This window comes from Syzygium oleosum, unplaced genomic scaffold, assembly GCF_021117445.2.
Source record: "Syzygium oleosum isolate NSW1041296 unplaced genomic scaffold, Sole_v2.1 Sole_v2.12, whole genome shotgun sequence".
Lineage (NCBI taxonomy): Eukaryota > Viridiplantae > Streptophyta > Magnoliopsida > Myrtales > Myrtaceae > Syzygium > Syzygium oleosum.
Genome location: NW_026607496.1, coordinates 8873191 through 8898796, shown reverse-complemented (window position 1 = coordinate 8898796; position 25606 = coordinate 8873191). Strand labels below are relative to the sequence as shown.

Here is a 25606-nt window from a genome sequence, read left to right as displayed (position 1 = left end):
CGTGAAAAAATTTTCCTACAAAAGCGGATTTACAAATATTTTCTAAATCGGCAATTGAAGCGGTATTTGCTGCGGCATTATCAAAACCAATTGAAAAAATTTTGTTAAGCATATAATATTCTTCTAAAACTTGCCTAATTATTCTATAAATATTATTTGCCGTATGCTTATCATCGAAAACTCTAAATGTAATAACTCTTTTTTGAATACTCCACTCGTCATCTATCCAATGACATGTTATGCCCATGTAAGAATGATTTTGCCAATGATCACTCCAAATATCACTACCTATATGCACGCATCCATTAAATTGCATAAAAAAGTTTTGTAAATCTTTTTTTCCATTTTTGTAAAGATCTTTAATTACTCGTTTAGTTGAATTTCTAGGAACACGTTTTGCTTGTGGAGCACATGCTTTTTGTACAAATTCATTAAAACCAAATCTTTCTCCAAAATTAAATGCTAAATGCTCAACGGAAATAAATTTGCCTAATTCTTCCTTATAAGTTTTTTTATTAAAACGAAATAAAAGGGAAGTGTTAGGATTGACGTACTCGGAAATTTGTTGTTGCCCGATATCGATTCCCGTTTCGGTTGGATGTTTGCTCCTAAGATGTCGTCTAAATGTTCCATATCCTTGTCCACCTGTATATTTATATATTTTCCCACAATATTTACAAATTATATCATACCTTTTTTTACCAATATCAAACCTTTCCATTTTCGTGAAGTGATTCCAAATGTCAGACGTAAATTCCCATTCCGCTTCCTTTGTTGTAGATATTTCGGCAGGAGGATGAAAACTTTCTTGCGTCGGGACGTGCTCCACATCGAGAAAAATGTTGATTTCATCATCTTGAAAATCTGCATATTCACGAGGATCAAAAGAATGATTGGATTCCGTCATGATATTCTTACCTTTGCCAGTTGGCACTCGACTTCCACTTGCCATTTTTTGAGTGGATTGAGAGAATTGAGCGGATTAATTGAGAGAATTAAGAAAGAATTGCGTGGATTGAGAAAATTGAGAGAATTTAAGAGAATTTGAGAGAATTTCGAGTATTGAGAAAATTTGAGACTTGAGAGAAGAGAATTTGAGAGAATTTGAGAGAATTGTGAGTATTGAGAGAATTTGAGAGAATTTATAAGAAAAAAATGAGAAGAAAATTTAGGATTAAAAAAAAAGAAAAGATAACCGTTGCAATTTTGCAACGGTTATCTTTTTTTTTTTTTTTTTTTTTTGCCCGTTTGGGCGTTGGCCTTAGCCGTTGCCAGGGCAGCCTTTAGGCTGCCCTGGCAACGGCCGCAAGGCGCAAGCCCGCTGCCCGCAGCAGGGCCTGCAGACGTGCAGGCCCTGCTGCGGGGGTTTTTTTTTTTAAAAAAAAATTTGCCCGCAGTAGCCGGCACGTGCGCCTTGCTGCGGGGTTTTTTTTTTTTTAAAAAAATTTGCTGCAGCAGGCTCGCAGACGTGCGCCCCGCTGCGGGGGGATTTTTTTTTTTTTTTTTAAAAATTTTGCCCGTTGCCAGGGGTTGCCTTGGCAACGGGCCGCATCAGCAACAGCATGGCCTGCACCTGCAGGCTGTGCTGCAGTTTTTTTTTTTTTTTTGGAACCGAGCCCGGAACCGGCGGTTCCGGGCCGGTTCAAAAATTTCTGGAATCGGAACCGGGCCCGTAGGGCACAGGCCGGTTCCGGTTCCAAACCGCGGGCCCGGTCAACGGGGCGGGTTTGGTTTGACCGGGCCGGTTCCGGTCCGGTTCCGGGCCGAAACCGGCCCGTGGCCATGACTACTAAAAACCTCTATATGAGGTGAAAACAATTATTCTAATTTTTTTTAGGAATAAATATCAAGAAATCTAGTCCCTTTTTAATAAAAACTCTATGCCTAAACGATCTAAGTCGGTTTTAATTGAAAATATGTGAAAACGAACTTTGTCAAGAAAATTTAGATGTCACACAACCCAAAATTTTCTGACGCGGTCGGGGGAAAAGGTAGGGTTTAGAGGTATTACCCAAAGGTGGGTCAACGACCCTCAATCAGGCATAGGCTCTCCCAAACCCATACCTCGCCGACGTTGAATTCATTTTCAATTATGATTTAGCCTAAGGGATTCTAGGAGTCGCCACTAGCCTTTCGAAGTTGGCTAGAAACCAAACAAGACACAGGAATTTTTTCTTGTTTTCCACGCAACCAAAGAATAACTAGGTTCGAGGATTTGATTACATTAATCATTTAATTAGCACCCTTTCGGTACCTATAACTTAGTGGGATTGTTCATCTAAGCGATCAAACAACTTTTTATTTATTATGAGACCTAAAGGTCTTTGAGTCACTACGTGCTCATGCCATTGTTTTTTAAGGGTTTATTATGACCTACCATTCTAAAAAAGAAACAAACAATGTATTGAAATTGCAAGAATTAAACACCAAATTATTGAAGCTTAAAGTAAAGTGCAGAAATGAAAACCTGATGTTTGTTGAGCAAAAAATATTACATTGACTTTTTATAAGCCTCGGGACATGAACTCCCATAAGCTTGACCCGATACTAAGTTGGGCAAAAATATTGCATGACCTTGTTATAAACCTTGGGACATGAACCCCCCATAGGCTTGAGGTTAGAGGCTACTCTTAATCCTATATTAAGGTGAACCTAAAATTCTACTCAATTTATTAAAGGCGATGATGCTAACCTAAACTGAACTAATCATTTATTAAAGAATGATCTTAAGTCCAAATTGCTTTTTATTTCCTAGCTAGGCTATATCAACTAGAAGCCTAAATTATATTGATTATTAATTTCTAAGTTTATTGGCTAGACCATCCTAATCAATTCTAAGCTAATAAGGCTAAAACTATCTACCGCCGCTCCCAAGTTCTCAGCCACCGGCCGCTGGTTCCCAATGTCGGTCTATTCAAACCTTCAACCATTCAATTAGTCAATTGAAGAAATTAGCAAGTTCACCCAGTCAATCATCAATCATGAATTTTGGATTCGGTTCGGTAATTTGATGTTAATCATGCAATTTGATTACCCATCCACCTCGTAAAGCTAGGGGTTGATTAATTAATGCTAAGTGATAATTAACCCCGACTTGCATTTCAAAAAGTGGGTAGGCTAAGTCTCTAGCACCAAATTAAGCTCTAATTCCCATTCCTAAGCTACTTGCCACCAAATCATGCATTGCTAATTGAAATTAAAGTCAATCAATCATCAATTCAATCATGGGCAAGGTCAATCAAGTATGCAATTAGGCTACTAAGCCTTAGAAAACAAGAAATCAATTTGTCTCTCAAAAGGGTAACTCTACTGTTTTTCCCTATATTCTGACCCATTAAGTTTTAATCCAATCGTGGGCCTTAATGAACTCCTTTTTTAGAAATTTTAGTGGCCAATTAAAGTTTAGGATGCCCGCTTCAACTTTAATTTAGACCACTTTCCATAATTATGGCCCACTTAATATCAATTAATTAAATCAAACCCAACCATCCAAGATCCACCCATGTTTTGACCCAACTCTAGTAAATTTCGGGAAAAATATCAAATGGGCTCAAAATGGCCCAATCGATAACAAAAGTAACAAGTTGACTTGATAATACTGAAGATATACTATATTTCTTTTCAGGAAAAATTCCAAATAAGGACCTGAAGTGTTTTTATTTTCTCAAATAAAGGCTTGAAGTGGACATTGTGCCAAATAGGGGCCTGAAGTGATTACAACAATTTCAAATAAAGGTCTCACCTCGCCGGCTCACTGGCAAGCCAAACTTTTTGGATGGTCGAGGGCATTTTCGTCCGAAAATATTTTAACACAAATTTTAGTTTAATTAGATTAAAAATTGAAAAAAAAAGAAAAAAAAAACAATGGAGAGGGCTGGCTGAAGAACTAAAATTAGGGACTCATATCCAAGCTAAGATCACCACTTGAATACTCCTTTTTTAGGGTTTTGTTTATGTAAAACAATATAATAGTTAATGGGGAAATTTGCTTGCTGATGAAAATAGGGCAGTAATTATAGATCTTTGATGCATGATGATGATAATTGTCCTTAAGGTACGTATTATTTTCCCCCATTATTGTTATCACCTGGTTTATAATAAATATACCTTTAGGATATAAACCAAAGTCACAGAGAAATGAGTATAACAATTACTTAATTTCTCTTTTGAAAATTCACCTTGAATATGTTATCAAACTTATGTGTGAAAAGAGAAGAAGAGAGAAGGTTGTGAAGAAGAAAGAGTTATTATGTTATGAATAATCGTGATGAACAATGTATGATTTGGTCCAATTTACATATAACCAATCAACACATTTTCTAGGAATAAATACCTTATCCCCATCATCACCATTTTTCAGGATCAACCATCAACACTTTTCATGATCAACCATTACTTCTCTTCATGTCAACAATCACTTCTTTTCATATCCAACAGTCATCCTTTTTCATGTCAAACAATCGCTTTTTTTCATGTAACAAACTATTCTACCAATAGTTACGACTCTTATCGAAAGCAATGAGCTAGCTGAAAGCATGGGAACTAGGGGTGATCGGTTTAGGATGGGTCAATTCCGAGAGTAGAATCTAGAACCTACTCGATAGGTACTGCACATCGAAAAATTGGCATGGAGGACCGAATCAGCTATACTTAGAACTTATTTGGGAATCAAATCGGGCAATTTATGGTTCTACAACCAGGTTGGTTTTGTAAAAATATCATAATTGACATTATATATTATTTTCTTAACTTATGACTAGTAAAGTCCCATTATTGAGTGGTTTTGTGTGGCTACTTCAAGCAGAAGGTCGTGGGTTCCATTCTTCCTAGTTAGATCTCATTACTATTTTTTAATATAAGCTGTAAAAGACCGGTTCTAAATCGGTTCGACCTTAGAACTGACCCAGTTAAAGGCCAATTCTAGGGTTTGAAACTAAAAGCAAGACCAGTTCTTTCCGAAAGAAACCGGTTGGGTAAGGCCGGTTCAACCTAGGATCAGATTGAACCGGCCCAGTTGCTCACACCTATGGGACCCTATTTGTTTGTATTTTTTCAGTTCTAAGGTTCGAAACTGAGAAGAGGACCAATTCTTCCCTAAACCAGCCTAGAACTGGTTGGTTAAGGCTAGATCAATTCAATTACCAAGTCGACTTGCTCACCCTAGTGCGAACCTATCTGTCTATACATTTTTAAAAACAAAAAGCAACCTTTTGTTTTGCCAAAGTTGATAATCTTATCCAAATTTCAAGATATTATGTGTACAATTTAGGCGTCAAGATTTATATAGTGTGAGCGTTTCAGGTGTTTTGGGTTAAGAAAAAGTCGAAATATGGCCACCGCAAGATTTAGAACTAAGCAAAAAAAATGAGATAAAAATCTATCCGAACACACAACTATGGTGTTACTTGAGTGTTGTGCAACACACAGAGCTACGCCGTAGGAGTATGGGTGCGACACTGAATGCAAGAGAAAGAGACTTATTCCTTAATTCATACGTAGAATTCAAAGGTAGTGACCCACCCTAAAACGTCACCAATTAAATTCTCTTTTCGGAAATAAGTTACATGTGAAGCTACCGTAGAGAGGGTCCGCCTATTGATGCCTCTCCCTGGCCATCCAAAATGCCTTACATATTACTTAGAGTGTAACTCACGCATAAAGCCATATGTTCTCATGGACATTCGGAAATGAGTTGCAACGTATAAATCACATCGCGGCGCTTTCTATAATGCAGCCAATATTATGCTACAAGATGGGGTCGCTTCCAGTTCAAACCATCATCTTTTTCCATGACAAAATCCAAACTCTAAACTTTAACATATTGACTGATGAAATCATCACGCTCAAAAAGCTTCTTTGAACACGCTCGCACCTACCGCTGATGTGTATTCCAAGTTGGTTTGCTTAATGTGACTAGTGATAAACGCCATTGCAGAAGAAGCAAGAAATGCTGTTCAAAGGAACCACAGTGACTTACCAGTCGGTGGTCACCATCATCATCGATTTGAAGTAAAAGGTTGCGGTCAGAACTTGAGTCGCAAGCTTCCTCGAAAGGTTTTCTAACTTGTGCGCTTGACTCAGTCATCATTCCCTCTCATTTCCATTTTCTGTCGCTCAGTCCCACACCCCAGCTGGTTCCTGCCCCGCCAAGCAACCTCTAGCTCTTGACTCTTCCACCTTTGCCAAAGAAGTTGGTTACCATGAAAATCCTCTCCTAACTATAAACAATATACCCCTTTCACCTAATTTTATGTACAGTGTACTGTCGACCCACATCAATATAAACCCTCAAACTCCCTCCAACACAATATACTCAGAGCTCGAACCAAAAACCTTTTCTCCTCTCTAACTGAAGCAACAATCACCAAATTCTCTACACCAGAATTTCTTCTGTTGTTCTTTATTTCGGCGCCTTTGTTTCTTGAGAAACTAGTAAGAAATCATCATTTTCCTAAGATGAAGCATCAACTGCTACTTTCATTTTCCTGCGTTGCGATAATATTCCTCCTCCATCTCGCCCCCATCACCGGCCAAGCTCCGGCGGGGGCTCCATCTGCTTCCACCAGCCCGACCAACGTCACTGCAATCCTCGAGAAGGCGGGTCAGTTCACCATCTTCATTAGGCTGCTCAAGAGCACGCTGGTAGGCGACCAACTCAGCTCTCAGTTGAGCGATCAGAAGTCGAACCAGGGCTTCACTATATTTGCACCGACCGACAATGCCTTCGCTAGTCTCAAATCGGGCACGCTGAACATGCTCTCCGATCAAGAGAAGATCCAACTGGTGCAATTCCACATCATCCCTTCCGTCATCTCGCTCTCGCAGTTCCAGACCATCAGCAACCCACTACGGACCCAAGCCGGCAACAGTGACAACGGCCAGTTTCCACTCAATATTACCACATCGGGGAATCAAGTAAATGTAACGACAGGGGTTGTGGCCGCAAGAGTCGACAACACAATATCTAGTAAGGGCAACTTGGCGATTTATCAGGTCGATCAGGTGCTGCTTCCGTTGGCCATGTTCGGGTCACCAGCACCAGCTCCAGCACCGGAGACACCCAAGAAGGAAGTGCCGGTTCCATCGCGTGCCCCATCTGGATCAGACAATGCCTCTGTCGATTCCTCCAATGCAGTTGCCAATAGTTTTAACTCAAGGACATTGGCTTCGCATGTTGTTGCCGCTACTTTGGGTGGAGTGCTTCTGTTTTAAAACCAAATTTTTGTACGATACATGAGGATGGTCAGTCCTATGATTTTGTTTTCTTTGGCATCATCCGTCTCAATGTCTTTTACACTGAGCTATGTCATTCATTGAGTTTATTCCTAATGCAAAATCATGCTTTCCTAAAGAACCATTTTCCTACTCATTCCAGGGACATGAAACAACATGAACATAATTGCGTAACAAGGGCAACCAGATGCATTGTCCGAGCATTTACGATCAAAATCCCACATGCACGGTATTAGTTAAAGTTCAATGTGTTTTGCCAAAGCAACAAAGAAAGTCGAGAACAGAGAAGATTCGATTGATTTGATCTACATCCACGGACTCAGTGCTCTCTCCGCGATAATTGACGTAAACCAGAACCATTGAAAGTGATTCACCGTGACCGATGCGAATCGACGACTCTTCGATACCTGTAACATTCTTTCGCGATCGCTGGTTTGGATCAGATTCAAAAACTTCTCATCTGGGCCTGTCACTTTCATGCATGATCTGGATTTCTTTAGGATTTTGATGTGATGAACTTTGCACGAGTCTGGCTCTTCTGGATCCAGGGCTCAATCCAAGCCCTAGAGTCCCGTCATCAGGACTTGGAGCTTTTCAAAGTAAAGCCTAAGCCCAAGGTAGTCCCCTAACCGATCTTGTCTAGACCTTTGTATCTGAGTGCAAACTCAACATTCCTTCCAACCTCAAACTTTGCCCATATTAATTATTAACTTCATATTTCTTATACTATAGACAAAAAGGTCATTTAAAAGTGTTTTCATTGCAATCACTTAACCATAAAAATCAAATTCCAAATATAATTCTTCAACCTGACCGACAATGTCATTATTTCCTGAAATAGGATAAATAACATTTCATTTTTAATTGATTCCCTATACATTCTTGCCCCCAAATGTGTTTATGCCTTTTGAGCTAGTTCATATCAAATATCACCTAAGAGATGATTTCATCGTGGTACTTTTCATGAAAAGCCCATGTTAAATTGTAATAGTGTAATATTAGAGAAGGGACAAACATCGTAATTCATAAGTAATCTAAATTTCCAACAATTCAAATTATGATTCCTTAGATCCCCAAAAATTTCCAAACTTAAATTTAAATCTTGCTTATCTTTGGTACGTTAAAATTTTCTCATTTCATAAGAATTTAACTATACTCAAAAAATAGACCCATTCTTTAAAAACTTATTTCTTTTCTAACTATTTCTATTTTCTTTTATTTTCACATGCCTAGCTTGTGCTCTTTTGCCGGAAAATTGACCAAAAAGTCCTAAATCTATTGCACTTTTGCTAATTGAGTCCTAAACCTTTCAATTTTGCCAATTGAGTCCTAAACATTTTGCCAATTTACCAATTGAGTCTATCCGGCCAATTTTTGTCAGAATTTGCTGATGTGGACACTAACTGTCTTATATGGCATAGCTGGCGCTGACGTAAATAGCTTTTAATAATTTTTTTATTTTTTTTCCTCTCTTCTTCCTTTTGCCGGTAACCAGCCACTAGCCATGGCCTGGCGGGCTGGCCTTGCTTGGGAGAGGGTCGCCGTCACCGGCCACAGGCGAGGCCCGGCAGAGCGAGAGAGAGCCTCGTCAAGGGCTCCCCTAGCTAGATTTGGCCTGGGAAAAGCCAAGTCTCGCATGGCTGAGGGTGAACCCTGGTGAGGCAAGGCCGACCTCGCCTAGGCTAGGGCGACTTCACCCTTGCCTGGCCAAGCCTCGCTTGTGGTAGCGACAGCAACCCTCGCCTAGGCGAGGCCGGCTCGCTCGGCCATCACTTATGGCCGGCGGTTGATCACCGGCAAAAGAAGGACGAAGAAAGGAAAAAAAGAAAAGAAAAATAAAATATTATTAAAATATTATTAAAAATTGTCCGTATCAACATTGGCCGTATCTTGCAGGACGATCAACATTCATGTTAGCAAATTTCAGCCAAAATTAGCCGGATAGACTCAATTGGCAAAATGCGAAAAGTTTATAACTCAATTGACAAAATCGAAAGATTTAGGATTAAATTGGCAAAAGTGTAATAGATTTAGGACTTTTTGGACAATTTTCTCCTATTTTGCTAGCATAAACATATCTTCTTCAAATTTTGATATTTCTCGAGACCGATTCTTTTTTTCTTTGGTACTCTTTTAATTTTATTTTTCTTTATTAAAAGGACTCATAACTCAGGTTAAGTAACTCTGGAATAGTTCAAAAGAAAACCCTTAATTAGACTTTTCAAGTGGCCTCTATCCCCTTTTGTTTTTCTTTTCCTTCAATCCTTTAGGATTTGAAGAAATTAAATCCATAGCCCATATTTTTGTCCCTACTTAAAGCTTTTGATCTATCGTTACCATTCATATACACCATCTAACAATTATAATGCGTTGTGAGATTAAAACAATTAAGCAATTGGGTTGATAGACTCGTTCTTGTGCTTATGTCATGTTCTATTCTATAAATTTCAAAAATGGTGTTGTTAATGAGTGCTCTTGGACACTTGTTAAACATACTTGATAAGAAAATATTCAATTTCAAAACAATCGTTATACCATCACCAGGACAATCAATGCATTATGAATTACAAAATTTCCTTAATTTTGTTGTTTAACAAGTATTTCGGAAATATATTTTAACAAAACCCTTGACGACTGTACTTGTACTTCCACTTTTCTTCCCAGGTCACGATCAAATTGTAAATGAAGATAGTTTTTCAATATCTTAAAAAAAGAAAAAAAGGAGGTTCAAACTTCAAGCCATCAAAGTCTCGAAAGGTTGGCCAAAAGGACAAGTCCCAATGAAAAAGGCAAACAGTCATTACGATCGATGTTGTTTGCTCCCATTGAGCATTTTAATGTAGCTTGCTAGGCCAAGCATCCGAGGCACTGTCCCTTGGCAAAACAGGTTGAACTTCTCAATGCCTTCTACTCCATTTAGATTCAATAAACAATTGGAAAACATACGACCTCAATTTAAAAAGGAAAAACGTAAAATCCTTCCGTAACTTCCACCTTCTTATAGCCACAATATAGGGGGCTCCAATGCCTAACGAAGTCCACTGAAAAGTCAACTTCTTGCTTTCTGTGGAACAGAAAAAAGGGCAGCTGTAAAAAGGTTTTTCGTTTTGAAAGGTTCTACGCTCGTGATGATATTTTCATGGAAAAGTGTGAACTTTAGGACGCATCCTATGGGAACTCCCGAAATACTCTATAGAAGCATGACTTATTTATAAGCTATGTATCGCCCTAGTTCATTTAAGCTACGGAAGCAGCAATGCACGTGGCCAAAATAAATCAGTAAGGCACCAGTAATCTTATCATCTTTTATCAAAATTATTCACTAGCATACATGGGTGCTGACTGCTGGGGTCTCTTCTTGTATAACTTCTGCACATATAATCCATAGTTGTTGATGGAAGTGCCATCCAAAGACTAAGTGCCACCCATGTTCGTTAATGTTGGTCTTGATGTCATCATTTAATGCTCCGTTTCCGATCTAGTTGCGCTTCCGACCTAGCCCATGGCTCCATTAGGTCGAGTGATTGGAGCCTCAGGTTGCGATTGGAAATCAACCTTATCATTGTCATCTTGTCATTCGCGTGGAATGAATAGTAAGGGTCCGTCTAGGGCAGATTCAAAACTATTTATAACTTCTATGTACGGCATTTTCCTCCACATTTTTTGAAATTCAAAAAATTATAATATATTTCCAAGCAATTTGAAAGAGAATTAGATAAGTCTTTACGATATTTGTGATTGCCATAAGATTTATGCTTTATTATCTAAGCAAATCTCAAGAGCCCAGTACCTTTGTTGAGGTGTTAATGCCATATAAGAGGGAGTTCAATGAGATGTCATCTTGAGTTATTTACACATCTCTCGGGCCAGTAGAGAGAAAGCGAGTGCTGAAGAGATCAGCTGTACGATAAAATGCAAGTAGAAATATTGAATTTTCACTTCCTTTCATGGAAAGGTAGGTTCCTCCGTTTTGAAAGGGATAAGCTAGTGGAGGACCAAGCTTGTCCCCGCCCGGACTGGCATTTATCTTTCCCCATCTCTCCTAAACTTCCCTCAGTCTTAGGACCGAGCTACATGAGGCATAAACTCGTCTCGCTTACAATTCAAAGGCAAGTACCGATGAACATTTTATGTAAAATGCCTATGCATATCTCAAGTGAAGAATCAAACTCGCAACCTTTGCCAATACACTTTAGAATACGTGTAACCCGTGAATATGTCTCTGATATCAACGCTCTTTTCGGCCCTAATGTACCAAAACCATATGATCATCCTTATGGATCGGCATTGGAGTCCAACAAGAACCTAGATTCTGCCTACCTAAACGATCAACCCCTCCACTCCACTTGGTATCTTCCCTATAGCTACATAGCTCTTGATCTGCTTCCTCCAAATATAATTAAACAATATTAATCGTAGAAGCCCCAAAACACACGGCAACGCGTTATCAATATCTTAGCAACAAATCCCTTGCACGATCGTTGACGATTTTGAAAAGTTACCCCGACGACCACTTCCTTGACGGCCGGTCAATGGCCGCACGTATTTTTCCGTGCAGCTCTCGATCAAATTTTTAAGAAGGGAAGAAATAAAGAAAAAGAGCGAGAAGGATGGAAACAAGTAGAAAGGGCTAAAAGGAGTTGAAGACATCACATAAAACAAACGAGAACATGCAACGAGAAAAAGGTCGGGAGAGAGAAACACTCGTCGTCAGTTCAGACATGCACTGGGCCCCCACCCGCATACACTGGCCACTCACGGGCTCTCCTTGTCTCCCTCCATTATCTTTCTCAAAAATTATTTTTTCTCGTTATTATTGGACGGATCGGGTATGTGACCTCTGAATTTGCACGACCCTCTGAATTTCGTAGTCGAACGGCCGCCGGCCTTGCCTCGGCACGACCCGGATTGGACTGTGTGGCCCTTCCCAAATCAAAGGTCGGTGATGTGCTTTCAGTTGTTCCCGACGAATTGGCTAAAGCCCATGGCCGAGCTCATCGACGCGAACTTGGCGAGCTCTTGCGGCGAGAACGGAGGACCGCCCGCGCCTCCGCTCATCCCGAGAAAATCCCTCGTCGTGTTGAGCTCTAAGCTTTTCGTTGTGGTGGTTGTTGTCGACCTCGTCATCGACGGGCTCAAATTGGAAATGGAGTCGCTCAGATTATTCATCCCACCGACCGATGCGCCGAAACTCTCCTGCTGCTTACTTATCATGCTCTGGTTGATGAACTGAGATGACAGGTCGTTTCGGCTCTGGCCAAGGACGTTGAACGCGGTTGTGTTCGACGAGGACGACGAGTTCATCACGCCAAAACTCTCGTTGAAGAGTGACCCCGGGTTGCTCCGAGTGGACCCCATTTGGGCCGCCTTCTGTAGGAGTGCTGTGGCGGACATAAGGGCAGCTGAGGGTTTTGTCTGGGAATCGGAGTAAAGCGATGGCGGCGCCCCAAATAAGTTCCCTTTGTTGCTCCCAGCTTGATCTTTCAGTCCTTGCCGAAACGCCGATAGGGTCAAGTTGGTCTTTTCGAAAGCCGAGAATTGCTTGTTGCTTCCGAAGTTGGCCATGGGAGATGAGCCGAAGAGGTTATTACCGCTCGCATTTCCAATTTGCACCATCTCACTCAGACATGTGAGATTGGGATTACTCGATAAGATGTCGCTGGGGTTCAGCAGGGGATTCGCCGGGTTGATCCACTGAGACATTCTTGATTTCTGCTGAAGTGCAGTGAGAGAAACTCCGGCGATATCTTGAACTCCTCGGTTGTTACCGAACCCATGCGGTGGTAAGTTAGAGTGAGCACTGATGGTCGTCTCGTTTACGGTGTTGTTCGTGAAGCTCAGATTTGTGGATGAAACTGAAGAGAATCTTGCACTCTCTTCGGCTAAGGCGTCACAGAAAGCCCTGTGGGTGATGAAACTGTCTTTCCTGATGCGCATAAAAAGGGAAAAGGAAAAAAAAACATGAGACAATCAAACAAGACAAAGGCATATATTAATGACCTAATCATGCATACATCTTCAAGGCATTCAATTCATGCCTCATACCCATGAATAGTTATTACAAACTTCCTTCCCCATAAAGAAATATACCAAGTTTTTCTATAAGGCGTAAAAACATGACCAAGAATCGAAATCATCTCCTGTGAAATTTTCTCGATTCATCGTGCATATATCTTTGAATTGGTACCTGGAAAAGAGGGTTCCACAATCGCACTTGTACTCTCGAGTCCCGCAGGTCTTGGAGTGGGCCTTCCAATCTGACTGGACTGCATACTTCTTCGAGCACTTCTCACACTTCCACTTCTTCTCGCCATGCTTCCGGCTGAAGTGCTTCTTGATCCCGGTGAGGTCGCCAAGTGCCCTCGATGGGTCGTGGTGCACGCACGTCTTCTCAGGGCATATATACACCTTCTTCTTGACGACCTCCTTGTTGCTCCTCTGCCGGAGCTTCCACGGCAGGTTGTGGCCTCTCCGGTGGAGCTGCAGATTCTGGTCCCTTTGGAAGCCCTTGTTGCATATCTCGCAGACGAACCTGTTAGTCGCCATGAGCGTCTTTGGCGATAGTGCGATGACCTCTGCATCTGGATCTGTCGTATCCGTATCACATATGAATCAATTCAGTAAGGAAACAGCACGTACATACACGTGGTGAAAAGAAAACATTGAATGCTATGGAAACCAAAGTAGAGTTAAATTGAGATAAAAAGAAAACAAAAAAGAAAATAAAAATCATGGGTACTTTCAGCATGCATCAATTGAGGTGAAATTTTTGCTTGCCTGGTGTTCCTGGCAAATTTCTCTTCTTCTTGGCTCCATGGTTGGTGGCAGGTTTATTAGGGTTAGGGTTTGGGTTGTGAGCTTCATCGAAAACGCCTCCTAAGGTTGGTAGGCAAAAAGGATCACCAGACATCATTTGCATATTCTAATATCACCAAAACACAGCAAGATCTTTTGGCTCAGAGAGAGACACTGCAAAAACAAGCAGATAAAAAGTGTTTGGAAATATTCAAGAAACCCGCAAACTCTCTCAGCTCCTGCCAAAAGACAGGAAAAGCCCAAAACTTAAGCTTGGAGCTTAGCAACACCCCAAGGAAATATATAACTCTACTGATGTTGGAGTGATCTCCTGTTTGTTCACAGAGATCTGGGTGACCCTTGTTTGGTTTCAAAAGAGAGCAAAGACCCAAAAAAAATAGCTAGAAGGTGCAGAGGAAGAGAATAATTTTCTCTTTGTTTTGTAGCCACCGAGCTCCTTCTACAATCTCTTGGTCTTACCAGTTGTCTCTCTCTCTCTCTCTCTCTCTCTCTCTCTCTCTCTCTCAACTTCAGCCACAGTCTTGGTAGGGCCACCACCACACACAACACTATTTTGGCTGTCACTCTCTGAAGAGCTGTGAGCTGCCGTGTCTACTAGATATTCTAGAGTACCTGTGTCTCTAGTCTTTGGAGTGTCTCTCTAGTCTAGCTTTATATACAGTCCGGAGAGAGAAATGTTCTATTATTTATGATGTGGTTACCGGTCCATTAGATTTGAGATCAATACTATTAGGTGCATTTCGTAGGTTTTTTCTTTCACTCATCAAATATTGTATGATTGAATTACTATGACTGCCAATAGGACACTAATATCATAGGTGCGGGGTTCGACTCCCACCCTCCGCAAGAGTCGAGGCAAAAGTCAGAGAGTGACGAGAGTTAGAGATAAGACAGATAAAAAAAATTACTATGACTGATTTACAATTATACATGTGGCGCACACTTAAAGTGAATGGTTAGGAAAAAAAATTTCACTCATCCATTACATAAGTACCACCATATCATAATATTTCTAAGTCCATATTTAACGTATTGAACTACCCTATTTTGAGATCCACATCCTATCAATTGAAGATCACCATAAATATTTATTATCACATCGTCCAATAAGAGGAGTCGATTCTTTATTTGTTGGAAAAATTTATCAAGTAACATTGTTTGAGAGAGCAGTTATGACTCAATTAGATGGAGGGTATTTCGTCATGAGTTGACTACCAAGCACGTGGAGATGTACCACTGAAAACATGTTCCAATCAATCAAATAACCTCTTATCATGTTGTTTGACATTTCCTAAACAGTTCATTTTGCAACATCTACTCTTGAAAAGCAATGTAGAAAATAGTCTGTCTAATTGACCTTGGAAAAGTACAGCAACACTCGTGCTACTTCTGTGGAATCATTCCCATTAATGCAACATCGCTTTTAACATTCATCATCTCCACTACCCATAAATAGAAAGGCGATGAACATCAATAAGTTCGACGATGTAGCAGCATGTAATATTCGAAAGAACTAAGAACTTCCGCTGTAGATAGAAACTAGGAACAATCGAAAGTATGCAAAGAAAGGTGAAAAGTTGTTCCAATTTTTTAAGGCTTCTCTTCGTGAAAGGCGAAGCGATGGGATTGTTTTGAGATGTGGGAAGAGATGTTGGGGTTCGAAATCAAAAAGGTGATGGAAGAAAGTTGACTTGCTTTTGTGGCCCTTCGATCGGGGGCGTAAGGAGAATGATTGGGTCATTATGAGTAGAAATTGACCCCTTTTCGCAGCATACAAGGGCAAAGCAGGAGTTCATATGAGAAAATTCAAAAAGGGGTAATTGGCTGGAGCTTGCGCTGCCCGAGGCAAGTGATAGGACCGTCCGTGATACCTCCCCCTGTCTCACTCATCAGTGAAATTTGGAGGGGGTGGGGCCCGGCTTGGACAGTCGTTCCCCACCGTCCATCAACCTAAAATGGGTTTGGGGTGGTTGCAGAGAGAGACTGTTAGCCACATGATGATCAGAGTGATGCAGTCATCACCCGCTACTGACTTTTCATCGGCATGGTTTAGGTGTTTTTTTGGGATAATACTACAAAAAAAAATCCTAAATTATGTTATCTGTGGCACAAATTTCTCGAACTTTTTTTGTGTCACTAAAAATCATAAACTTGTTCATTGTAGTACAAATATCCCAAAATTTTTTTGTATCATAAAAAATCCCAATCTTATACAAGTGTGACAAATATACTATGGATGAAACTAAATTGATGGTACAAAAAAATGTTTGGAGTATTTATGTCAAAATTGGTATAATTTGAGATTTTTTTTGGCATTTACCCTTTTTTGGTGTGGCTATAGGTAATTAAGGTTAATGATGCAGATTCGGTTAAAACTAGTACAATGTTTTCCCTAGCTCCATCTGAGTGTGAACAATATCAACCCAAGACCTAAGTTCAATTGAACATATCGATCCAAAGGTTGGGATCCTCCCAATTTAGATGTACTTAACATTTTTTTATTTACGCTTTAAAGATCAAGCAACGTTACCATCACCCACCACCATGCGCTGCTGCCTGTCAATTCGCACGCCATTGCCATTGCCATCGCACGACATTGCCACCTTATCAACTCAAACCTGTGGTCTTCGTCTCAGGTTATCTCTGATCTAGAAGTGGTTGTTGTGACTACTCTGAGAGCAATAAGCATCGACAATGGTGCAAGGCTTGTTGACAAGGAGTGAGGCAACGGAGGTGAAGGCATGGGAGGGGAGAGAGCGGGGGAGAAAGTTACGATTTTTGGAACTTTTGTATAAGTTCTCATAAGTAGTGGGATCACTTTGGTAAATCAGGGCTAATAGTTTAACCGGAGAGGATCTCTATCCAACTGAAATTTTTTTTGGCATTGTCTAATTGAAATACATGTCGAGTTTGATCGTATTGAGAAAGAGACTATGGCCACTAGCTTGGATAAGATTATGAGATCAATGAAAGTACTTGAGTAGCATAATGAATGTATCATGAGTCAAAATCTAAGATGAAGATCTATATAATTGTCACGAGCAATGTTAGGCATACTTGATTGGCTTGAGGAAAACGGGAGGAAGTGAGAGGAAGCAATTACCTAGGGAATCATTTCCCTTGTTTGGGTTTCGAAAGTAAGCATTTTCCTTTTGTACCTCCTGTAAGAGGACCAATATTGTTTTGGTATTTTTTCCAGTTTTACCCTTCACTCTGATTTAAATTATGGGATAGGACAAAGGACCTTTTTGTCAATCACTGACTCCATTTCCTCCACACCATCTCTCCTCATATCCAAACAAGAAAAAGGAAATTAAGATCTCTTCGTTGACTCCATTTTCTTTCTTTTCTTTCCCCTTCATTATCATCTTAACAAAACTTGCCAACTAAATAATACGGCAATTCCTTGTTGCGTATTTAAATAAGTGAATTATTCAATTCACGAGCAACATCACTCTGTAAGTCAATTTTGATAAAATTTCTTAGTTCGTCTAGCATTTCCGTTGTCCGATGTACCTCTTTTCTTTTTCTTTTGGTTTTTTTGGTGCTAAGATCCGAATGATGTACTCACGATGGAGAGAATCTCGTGTAGAATGCGTTAAGAGAGGCATAGAAGGATACATGCAATCGCCTCTTTCACCAAAGAGCTACTATCATCCCGACTAAGACTAATATCACAAAAAACCCCAAAACTGGTACATTTGTGAAAAATTTACTATTCGTTAGTTTCCGTTAAATTTATCAAATTGCTGAGTTGGATGACACGTGGTAGTAATTGACAAGTGTACCAGTTTGGAGTTTTATCCCTCCGTTTGTCACAAGTTTACCAATTTGTGATTTTTCGTGGTATTAATCTAATTTAATAGAGAGTAAATTTGCTACAAGTGTATCCATTTGGGGTTTTTGGTTATCAAAAAATTAGTTTGATATAAATTTATCACAGTATACCAGCTTGAGATTTTTTGTGGTATTAACCATATCGACTAAGCATAACTATTAAACATGCAAAACACAATTAAGGTCATTGGTTTTTGAGACAGTTTAAGATCGTTTTACTAGCGTCCAATTATCTAAGACAGATCTATGTCAGTTGGTGACTCATCGTTTCCATGACTCTATTCTTGCAAGCTTAGCATAACTCCATTTCAACCCGATGAAAGCTAACAAGTCATCTAAAAGTGAACATTAATTAATGATGCTGGTGTGGTTGTATGAAGTAGGACATTTCATACTACATCTGTTGCACACCTCCTAAAGCTACCTAGTCCCATTATAATTTTGGCAACAAGCCCTCATGGCCCCAAGCTAGGTTGAGTGATCTATCACCACTCTACACATTGATCAGCATCTGTCATGCCAATTTTAGAGTATTTGTGTTAAAAATATGCCTTATGCATCTACATTGGTTGACTCGTTTCCGTGATAATTTAAGTTTTTTTGGAAAAAAAGTTGTCCCGTTTTATGACCAAAAAAAAAAAACCATCTTCAAGTTGATAAATTTCGAGCCCATGAAAAGCCAAAAAAACGGATTTTCTCTAACAATTTAAATGCATAAGTTGGTTGTGGTCATAAAGCTTTACTATGACTGGAGCAGCATTTCCTATGCTCGAGTCTCTTTTAAACCCTTCATTTGCCCTCCAAGTTTTAACTAAGTTCAACAGTTATCAATCAAGCTGATTTTTAACCTTTACATGCGGCCCTTGGATGGAGTTTATAGAATTAAAACAGTATACTATGTCTTTGGCTAATATTTTACCTATTAAGTTTGGTTTGTTTATTTCATGGAAATTTACTCAGGAATATGAGTCGATAGAAAAAAATTTCGTAGTCAATAAAAACTTATTCTTAAGTTCAGTAAAACTATTTTCACTTTTGAAAATCGGAACTCATTTTTCAAAATACAGTTGTATCATAATCCAAGTCCCCAAGATCGGGCTAGGGATCCCAGTGGCCGGGCCTAGGACCTTGATACTTGCACCTAGGTCCTTGAGGTGAAGCTCGAGACCCTAAAATCTATGCCTGGGACCTCAGCGGCCAGGGATCGACTAGGATCCTAGCGCTTGTGCTCGGGTCCCTGGAGGCCAGGACTAGGAACTCAAGGCCAGGCCCAAGTCCCCGGCAGATGTGCTGGGGACCTCGATACTAGTACTATGGTCGCCCACGGTCTGGCATGGGTCCCTAGTGCCCAAGTCCGAGACCTTGGTAACCGGTCCAAGGACCTTGCAAGTCGAGCCCGATCCCTATTGGTTAGGTCGGGGTCTCGTGACGTCGACACTGGGATCCTAGCGCTTGTGCCCGGGTCCCTAGCAATTGGGCCTACATTCTCGAGGCTTGGTCCAAGTCCCCAGCTGGCCATGCCTAAGACTCTAGTGCTCATGCCACGATCCCCCACGATCTAACTCGGATTCGCAATGCCAAGTTCGGGACCTGGACAACCGGGCTAGGGACCCTGCTAGTTGAGCCCGATCCCTACTGGTTGGTTATGGATCTCCCAATGCCAGGCATGCGACCCCGGCACCCTAACCCACTACCTAGTGTCATACTCGAAACTTTTTCTCATATGTGTGTTTTCGTAATCGTTCCTCTCACAAACTTCAGAAAATGACTTCCATATATTATTTGGAAAAATAAGCCAAATATAGGAAAATTGAATCATTTCCGTCATTAATAAGTTTTTTGAGTATATATTCCAGTAAACCTTATTTTCCATAAAACAAACTGCGCGAAATGTCAGTAGCAATTTTCCAATTGCCACAACTAGACCCAGCATTTCTTCCATGTTACAGCTTGGGTTTGGCTGTTCAATTTTGCTTTGAGAGAAACAAACGATAGAGGATTTGCGGCATGATTCATACGGAAAAATTTACGCAAGTGGATCTTTTCTAATTAGTCCATGCAAGTAATGAAGATTCGTTGTCCCATTTGCCAACTAAACAACTAGACCGGAGATTTCGACCACGCAACCACTCCTTGATTTGCGATTTGGCAAATCCTTTCCGGAATAAAAAATCATATGTCGATTCAATTCTCAAAACCCCAACCGCCACCTCCTATTGGGTGATTCAAACCGTGGGTCGACAATAATTCTTCTCAAAAAAGGTTTTTGATCGTGACATTTGCTCTGGATCTTTTCCTCTCATTTGGTTACAAGGGGAATAGAATTCCTGTTGCAATTAGGTATGATAACAATAAAATGACTATTTCATTAATGGCTTTTGATGAAAAGTGCCTAAGGGCACTCGTAAACGCTCAAATAGAAAAAAATTGTAATTTCTAATGCACCGTCTCTCTCATACGATATGTAATGTTAGTGCATTGAAATCGAAACATTTTCTTTTTAAATATTTTTAAGGAATACTCTAAAAGCACTTGTTAGTTAGGGCTTTCGTGAATAAACCTTAGCCCCTCACATATACACAGATCAGCTCTCAATAATTGTCATACTTTGCAAGAAAGAAAAAATTCTTCTGGTGGTGTAGGTGGGTTCTACGAAAGGGAAAAATTCAAGTGGTTGATTGTACTAATTTCATGGTTTAAAATTTCGATTGATATTTTGCAGGCGACGTGGTCTGCTCTCTCGACTCTTTCTTTTCTCTTTTTGATGCATACATTTCAAAATAAATAAAAACAAAAGAAAAAGCAAACTATAGTTTCTGTAATTTGAATTCCAAAGGAAGAAATATGTGTGAATGCTCCACTCAAATGCATGTTTGGAGCAAAAAAGTTCATGCAATCATATATGACTGCAAATGAATTATATTCCACACCATATTTCACAAATTGTTATACCATTGTCCACATCAAACTGACTTTGAGGGCTTGAGCAGGGGACCCACGGGTCACATTCTGAGAGAATTTTCATCCATGCAAAGAATTAAAAAAGAACAAAATGAAGGAGAGAATATTATTAATTGCATGAATGCACAAGATACTTCCAACTGCTCTGCTTTGGCTGTTTGCGTTTGGCGACACTTTCTAACAACTGATGCTTCCCCTTCCGTCCCTCTCCTCTTTTCACTCAGCATCCAAAGCTTTAGCTCTCTCTCTCTCTCTATCTCTAACACACGCACACGTGTACGAGTGAACACACCCAAAAAGCCTACACATCAGCTTCACACGTTGGAAACCCTAATACCCAGGTTGGGTAACGATTAAAGAAAGAGGGGGGGATTGATCAATGAGCTTATAAAGTAATTGCTCTTATTATTAATCCGAAGTCCGACCACAAATAGTCATCTTTCATACCAATCCATGAAAACAGATTCTCGTATCTGCATTCCAATGCAAACGCAGGCATTAGACCCGAGTGCTTATTTAATTCCCTGTTCTTTGAAGTTCCCTTCACTGCCGGGTCTTGTTGGGCAGAAAACGCATATAAATTTAAGCGATTATTGTAATTAATCACGAGATTAGTTGTTTAATGTGGGGGGAGAAATTTGCACCAGAAAACGCGTGGTTTGTGTTGGGTTTTCAAAGGGCCTGTCTAGAACCCTAGGATTGGGGAATTCGATCTTGGGTGAGTGTGCACATGACATGTTTTATTGGGCGAAGCAGCTTGGATATGCATTATTTTCCCGATGTACTTTAATTCTACTTGTGATTTGTTTTATATATTTTTTGGCTAGTGGGTGCTTGAGGATCTATCGTGATGGTGAGGGAAAAGATTGCTGTCTTCGTTTCTAAGTGAGCAAAAGATGGGGTCTAGATCAAACCGGTTTCAGATTGGTTTAGGGTTGAAATTTCTAATACGATGTAGAATACCACTGATGAGCCTGTCGTTAAGACATTTGTAAGAATCATAAATTTGATTATTACAAGACACATGCATAGATGTATTTCTTGATACATAATACATATGTGTTAAGCTTTATTTAGGTAATTTAGTTTCGATGAACTTGGAATGTAGATGAAATATTCAGATGCTCATAACGTCTCTATTGTCTGCGCTTGCTTGCATAAATCTAAACAAACTAAACTTTTTGCAACATGAAATTAAAAGGAGGATGTAATTTGGAGAACAATATGCGTGGTTCGGCCAATTGCTCCCCTACAAGACAGTTCCGCTATAGATAATGGTAGAGAGGACAATGTTTGATACGATCAATTGGACCCGATTCACAAAATGAAGCACTCACAAATCAATATATATCCTCAAACCGAAGATGGAAGGAAATACGGCCCTGCAAAAGGGCTCGTGTCTTCCATATATATAGAAGAAAAGTGAAGGGAAAATTGTCCAAAAAGTCTTAAAAACTATTGTACGGCTAGCTAGAGGTTCATTCAGAACTTGCGTTTCATCAACAACCTTACCTTCTTTTGGAACAATAGCAACCTCCTGATACAGCAACCTCCTGATACGGAAAATATTGAAGAAAGCAGTGGCGATTTTTGGACGCGTGGGCAAATTTGGGACGAGAGCGAAATTTGGATATTATTTTTAGACAAAAATAAAAATTCGAAACATAATTGGAATTGAACTTAAAGTTGGCACCCACCTGCGCATGGCCGAGTTGGTGGGCGCTTTCCTTCCCTCCTCAGAGGTTCTGAGTTCGAATCCCCGCTCGATTCCGTACGTAATTTAAGTGGGGGACCCTGGCGGTGGGTTGCTGGGTTAGTCTCCCCCGAGGTATAGGCGTTCCGATTACCTATGCGGGCTCGTCCCCGGGGAATGGTAGCGGATCCTCGGTTACCACAAAAAAAAAAAAAACTTAAAGTTGGCGATTTTTTAAGGAATTAGCCCCTGAAAACTTCCCCGATCATGAAAGCAAGCTAATCTGAGCTCATTATGAAATTGAAAATGTATTATGTATTCTTCTGCTGACGATTCGACTCCAACTCAACGCTCATCTCTGAACATTCCCGCCTAACGTGTTTGGGGGATGATGGAGACATGGGAGAATTGATGGTTTGGCGGGTGATGTGCTTTTGTCATTTTTTCCCCTAGTTTTATTTCAATATATGTTTTGGATTTCTGAACTCGAACTGCTTGAGTTGAATCTTAGTGCCTCAGTCACCGCGGTTTGGGGGATGATGGAGACGTGGAAGAATTACTTCCGATTTGTAATTGTAATTGTTCCTTTAAAATTTAGAAATGGGCAAAAAAGTATGGAGAAAAGTACCAAAAAAGTCCTAAACCTATTGTATTGGTGCAATTCAGTCATAAACCGTTCAATTGGACCAATTTAATCATAAACATTTTCACATTGGTACAATTCAATCCATCCTGTCAATTTAGATTGGAAATCGCCGACGTAGACGCCGGCCAAGAGCCAGTTATCCTACGTGGCAGGGCCGGCGGATAGCCGGCACTAACACAAACATTTTTAACAATATTTTAATAATTTTTTGAATTTTTCATTACTTTTTTTTAAAAATTTCCTTTTTTTCTTTTTCCTTTTTTACCTTTTTTTTCCCTTTCTATTTCCTTTGGCTTGTGGTCGGTACTCGGCAATGGCCGATGGCCAGCCACAGGTGAGGGCCAGCGAGGGCTTGACCCCACGGTCTGGGCGAGGTTTGCCCCCTAGATTTGGCGAGGGCCGAGCCCTCACCAAATCCGGCGAGGGCGCCCTCGCCAATGGCCAGCCTCTGGCCATGGCCGAGTACTGGCCACAGGCCAAAGGAAAGAGAAGGGAAGAAAAAAAGAAAAAAGAGGATTTTTTTAAAATATTATTAAAAATGTCCACGTCAGCGTCGGCCATGCCACGTAGGAAGGCCGGTGTTTACGTTAGTAATTTATGGCCTAAATTGGCCGGATAGACTGAATTTGTACCGATATGAAAAGGTTTAGGACTAAATTGGTCCAATTGAAAGATTTAATACTGAATTTGTCCAAATGCAAAAAGTTTTAGGATTTTTTTGGTACTTATTCCAAAAAGTATGTTTTAAGTTTTATGAAGTTAGTAGGTATTTATATTTGATTCTATGTGCCAATATTCATTTATTGAAGTCAAATGTTGAAATCAGTCCAAAAAGATCCATCACCATTAGCTGTGGCCACATGCCTCCCGATGTAGACTAGCACGACCATATTGCCTTCGTCACCAACCATTCAAAAATAGAAGAAGGAAAGAAATAATTATCCACATGAAAAACATAATAATAAACGAGGAGTACAAAATTGACCATTTTTTTTTTCGGTAAACTTATTAAGGCATGATTAGGCACATCACACCGTGCATTACACACCACACCTCATGTTTCTAATGAGTTGTGAAAACAAATTTTTCTGCACAAGTTATTTGCAAAATTAAATAAATGATAAAATATTGAGGAACTTTGCCTTCGGTGAAAGAATTTTGTGCTTTACACACATGCATATTTGGGTATTATATTTATATAAATTGCTCATGGTCAGAGTGTTTAGAGATCATTATAATGATGGAGGTCACTATGAGAGATTGATATTCCAATTTCCTTATAACATAGAATTGCTCAAAACTTAAAAGTATAAATGGGCATAACACTTAAAAAAAGTTGTTGTATATTGCACTGGTATAGAAGATATTAGTGAATATACAAGCATTTTGTGGAGGACAAATGTTGAGCTGGACCAACTAAAAAAATCTCTTGGGCTTGTTATAAGTGTCATTTGGCTTGAAGTTCTTGTTTACTCTTGTACATTTATTCCTGTGACTTTTATACGTCAATCGGTCATGCCTAAATACATGATAAGTCTGGACATGTTGGGTCATATTCATATTATGTGAAGAGTATTTAGTATCTAATAAGGGATCGATCACTTCTAGTGGTAGAAAGAATTTTCGAGATTCCATTTCTTGATTGAACCAAAACCCTGCCGGTCTTTGAAGATTATTTTAGACAATATTAAAATATTTATGATTGTTCTATATTGTGTAATGGTTTAGAGAAATAGAGATGCACATACAAACTCAATTACCTAGAGAGAATTATATGATAGTCCATCTCTAGTATATATGAAATGTTGAAAGATGGAAGGACATGTATAAATAAATTTGCTATTGGGTATCTCATTCCTAATTTCTAAATCTTTGGGTGAAATTGCAATTCATTGGAGCACATAATTGCATATTGTCAAGATAAGTGACTAAAAGGGGCAAATTTACCCACTTAATCCTAAACCTTTTGTATAGATACCGATACAGTCCTAAACTTTTCAATTTAGTCCAAACATTTGCGTGAAATTTCAATGTTGTCCTTCCGACCAATTTTCACCATGACAGTTCAGTCATCACCGGCTGTCCTATGTAACACACTACCACGTCAAAGATTTTGGATGAAATTTTTTTGGAAGGAATGCGTTGAAATTCACACAAAGCTTTAAGATTAAATTGACCAAATTGAAAAATTTATGACTGAATTGGCATCCGTACAATAAGTTTAGAACTGATTAGAGAATTTTTGTTCCCAAAAGGTCCCACGCTACAATTTATTACCTCAAGAATAACCGTAAATTGTCGCTCTTTATGCAAACTCATTTAAAGTAAAATGTTCCTTTGACTTATAATGGTAATTATTATAAATGTGACTAACAACAATTATCTCTCTTTCTTACCGTCCATTGAACTTCAAAGGGAAG

At 39.7% G+C, this 25606-nt stretch overlaps 2 protein-coding genes across 2 annotated transcripts; one reads left to right on the top strand and one right to left on the bottom strand.

Annotated features, from left to right (window-relative positions):
- Positions 1–6300: 6300 nt before the first annotated feature.
- On the top strand, positions 6301–7344 carry LOC115674188 (fasciclin-like arabinogalactan protein 11). Its single transcript, XM_030596531.2, has one exon. It carries the CDS (start codon positions 6457–6459, stop codon positions 7210–7212), a length of 756 nt encoding a protein of 251 aa, XP_030452391.1. The 5' UTR covers positions 6301–6456; the 3' UTR covers positions 7213–7344.
- Positions 7345–11856: 4512 nt separating this feature from the next.
- LOC115674225 (zinc finger protein JACKDAW-like) lies at positions 11857–14496 on the bottom strand. The gene is made up of 3 exons (XM_030596570.2): positions 14011–14496; positions 13421–13820; positions 11857–13159 (listed from the first exon to the last, which is right to left on the bottom strand). Exons 1-3 carry the CDS (start codon positions 14150–14152, stop codon positions 12187–12189), a joined length of 1515 nt encoding a protein of 504 aa, XP_030452430.1. The 5' UTR covers positions 14153–14496; the 3' UTR covers positions 11857–12186.
- Between the last annotated feature and the right edge of the window lie 11110 nt (positions 14497–25606).

Excerpts from the sequence above, each read along its gene's own strand:
- LOC115674188 (XM_030596531.2), top strand. The coding sequence starts at position 6,457 with ATGAAGCATCAACTGCTACTTTCATTTTCCTGCGTTGCGATAATATTC.
- LOC115674225 (XM_030596570.2), bottom strand. The coding sequence starts at position 14,152 with ATGCAAATGATGTCTGGTGATCCTTTTTGCCTACCAACCTTAGGAGGC. Across the intron at positions 13,821-14,010 it reads AAATTTGCCAGGAACACCAG|ATCCAGATGCAGAGGTCATC; the intron begins GCAAGCAAAAAT and ends CGGATACGACAG. Across the intron at positions 13,160-13,420 it reads TGTGGAACCCTCTTTTCCAG|GAAAGACAGTTTCATCACCC; the intron begins GTACCAATTCAA and ends TATGCGCATCAG.